Source organism: Dipodomys ordii, unplaced genomic scaffold, assembly GCF_000151885.1.
Source record: "Dipodomys ordii isolate 6190 unplaced genomic scaffold, Dord_2.0 Scaffold64, whole genome shotgun sequence".
NCBI classification, from domain to species: Eukaryota; Metazoa; Chordata; class Mammalia; order Rodentia; family Heteromyidae; genus Dipodomys; species Dipodomys ordii.
The window spans coordinates 1,346,095-1,348,590 of record NW_012267280.1 but is presented as its reverse complement, the minus strand read 5'-3'; the positions used below and the strand labels follow the sequence as shown (position 1 = coordinate 1,348,590).

At 59.1% G+C, this 2,496-nt stretch overlaps 1 protein-coding gene across 1 annotated transcript; it reads right to left on the bottom strand.

The window, feature by feature from the left end:
- Positions 1 to 1,403: 1,403 nt before the first annotated feature.
- Diras1 (DIRAS family, GTP-binding RAS-like 1) lies at positions 1,404 to 2,089 on the bottom strand. The gene has a single exon (XM_013022781.1). The coding sequence runs from the start codon at positions 1,999 to 2,001 to the stop codon at positions 1,405 to 1,407; it is 597 nt and encodes a 198-aa protein (XP_012878235.1). The 5' UTR covers positions 2,002 to 2,089; the 3' UTR covers position 1,404.
- Between the last annotated feature and the right edge of the window lie 407 nt (positions 2,090 to 2,496).

Sequence of the window (2,496 nt, the reverse complement as noted above, 5' to 3'; positions counted from 1 at the left end):
GGGCTGGGATGGACGGCTCCCCAGGCTGCTGCAGGCCCTTGGTGATTGCCTGGTGGCCTGAGGCCCATCCCATGGGGCTCCTCCACCCCGAGTGTGCAGATGGGGTGAAAGGGGTGCTCTGGGACCTGGGGTGGGGGGAGCACAGGTCAGAGGTCACAAAGGATGAGGGATGGGTGGACGTGTGTCCCAGAGTGAAGAGAAGACATGAAGAAGAGACTTTGAGGTCGCTGTGCATTTCACCTCCCCCAGCCCCCCAAGGTCACAGTGATCCAATGTGGTGGAGGGGCAGATGGATGGCGGGGGGGGGGGAACAGGGACTGAGCTGAAGGAAGGCCTGCCTGTCTAGTCCCAGCTCCTTTGGATGGCTCCCCGTTTCATTTCCTATCTGCAGGCAAAGGGGCCTAGACCTACCTCCAGCACTCAGGGGTGAGGTACAGACAGAACAGGGGGTGACAGAAAGGGGTGGGAGGGAACAGACGGGTGTCCTCGTGAGGAGGAGGCAGATGGGGGCCCCATCCCTGCCCCAGGCCAGCTAGGGTGTGGGACAAGGAAGGAGGGAAGGAAGAGAAATAGGAAGGAGAGAGGAAGAGGAGGAAGAGGATGTAGATCAAGGAGGAAGATGAAAAAGCCAGGCAATGGTGGCTCACACCTGTAATCCTAGCTACTGGGGAGGCTGAGATCTGAGGATCTGGGCAGGAAAAGTCTGTGAGCCCAATGAACCACCAAAAAGCAGAAGTAGAGCTGTGGCTCAAAGTGGTAGAGCGCTAACCCAGGGACAGGGCCCAGGCCCTGAGTTCAAACCCCAGGACCAGCACAGCAACAAAAAGAAAAGAAAGAAGGAAGGAGAGGAGGGAGGGAAGGAGGGAAGGAAGGAAGGAAGGAAGGAGAGAGGGAAGGAGAGGAGGGAGGGAAGGAGAGGAAGGAGGGAAGGTAGGAGGGAGGGAGACAGGGAAGGAGAGAAAAGAAAAGAAAAGCCAGGTATGGTGGCTCACACCTGTAATCCTAGCTACTCAGGAGGCTGAGATCTGAGGATTGCGGTTCAAAGCCAGTCCGGCAGGAAAGACCGTGAAACTCCTATATCCAATTAAACAAACTAACACCAGAAAACCAGAAGTGGCACTATGGCTCAAGGGGTAGAGCGCTCACCTTAAACTGAAGAGCTGAGGGACAGCGCTCAGGCCCAGAGTTCAAGCCCCATGACTGACAAAAGAAAAGAAAAGGAAAGAAAGAGGAAGATGAAGAAGACCTGGAAGAAGAAGGAAGATCGTGGGGGGGGGAGGGGAACATGGAGGAAGACATGGATTAGGGAGGACTCAGAAAGAGGAAGAGGAGGCAGCGGTGGCCGAGGAGATGTCGATGACAATGATGACGATGACGGCGGTGGCGGTGGACGGGCCTCGGGGCTCACATGAGGCTGCACTTGCCCCGGATGCGATCGGCCCTCTTCTGCTTGCTGGAGCGCTTGCCGTCGATGTTGAGGCTCATGCTGCGGCGGGTCTCGAGCGTGAGCAGCTCCTGAAAGAGCTCCTTCACGTTGTAGTTCATCTTGGCCGACGTCTCCATGAAGGCGCACTTCCACTGCTGCGCCAGGGCCTGAGCCTCGCGGGTATCCACCTCCCTCTGCGTCTCGTCACACTTGTTCCCCACCAGCATCACGGGGATGTCCTCCACGCTGCCCTTGATCTGCACGATGAGCTGGTAGATGGGGCTCAGCTCCTCCAGCGACTGCTTGCTGGTCACGGAAAAGACCAGGATGAAGGCGTGGCCCTTGGAGATGGACAGCCGCTGCATGGCGGGGAACTGGTGGCTGCCCGTGGTGTCTGTGATCTGGAGCGTGCACACGCTCTTGTCGCAGCTGATCACCTGCCGGTAGGTGTCCTCGATCGTGGGGATGTACGTGTCCCGGAACGTGCCCTTCACAAAGCGCAGGACCAGTGAGCTCTTCCCGACGCCGCCCGCGCCGAACACCACCACGCGGTAATCATTGCTCTGCTCCGGCATCTTCCTGAGGCCGAGTGGGCACCGCGAGGGGGCTGGGGGGCTAGCTGCTAAGAACCCCAGGTGAACCCTGTGCAGAGACAATGGTCAGAGGCCACCTCGCTTGCCAGGGGACTGGGATGCAGAAATGGGGCGGGGGGGGGGGCTCCTAGGAGGAGGTGTCCTAGAAGGCCCTTCTGGCAGGCCGGGCTGACTTAGCACTTCTGTCTCACAGGCGGGCTGGGTGCCAGCCCCTTTTGGCTTAGCTTCTAACAAAATCTGGGGCCTTCTTCCCCAAGGGTACTGGGAGTGGGAAGAGGCTTGGGAGGGGTGCTTGAGTCCCTGAGCCCTCCCCGCCCCCTCCCATACAGGGGTCTCCCTACTCCAGCTGGGCCATTTCTTCCCCCCCCCCTCCCCTCGTCCCTATCTGGTTTATGAGAACCAGGCACTGCTCGGCGCCTGTGTAGTGTGACCAGCTCAGCAAATCACCTTGATGGCCGGAGCATCTGAACCCTGGCA

Excerpts from the sequence above, each read along its gene's own strand:
- Diras1 (XM_013022781.1), bottom strand. The coding sequence starts at position 2,001 with ATGCCGGAGCAGAGCAATGATTACCGCGTGGTGGTGTTCGGCGCGGGC.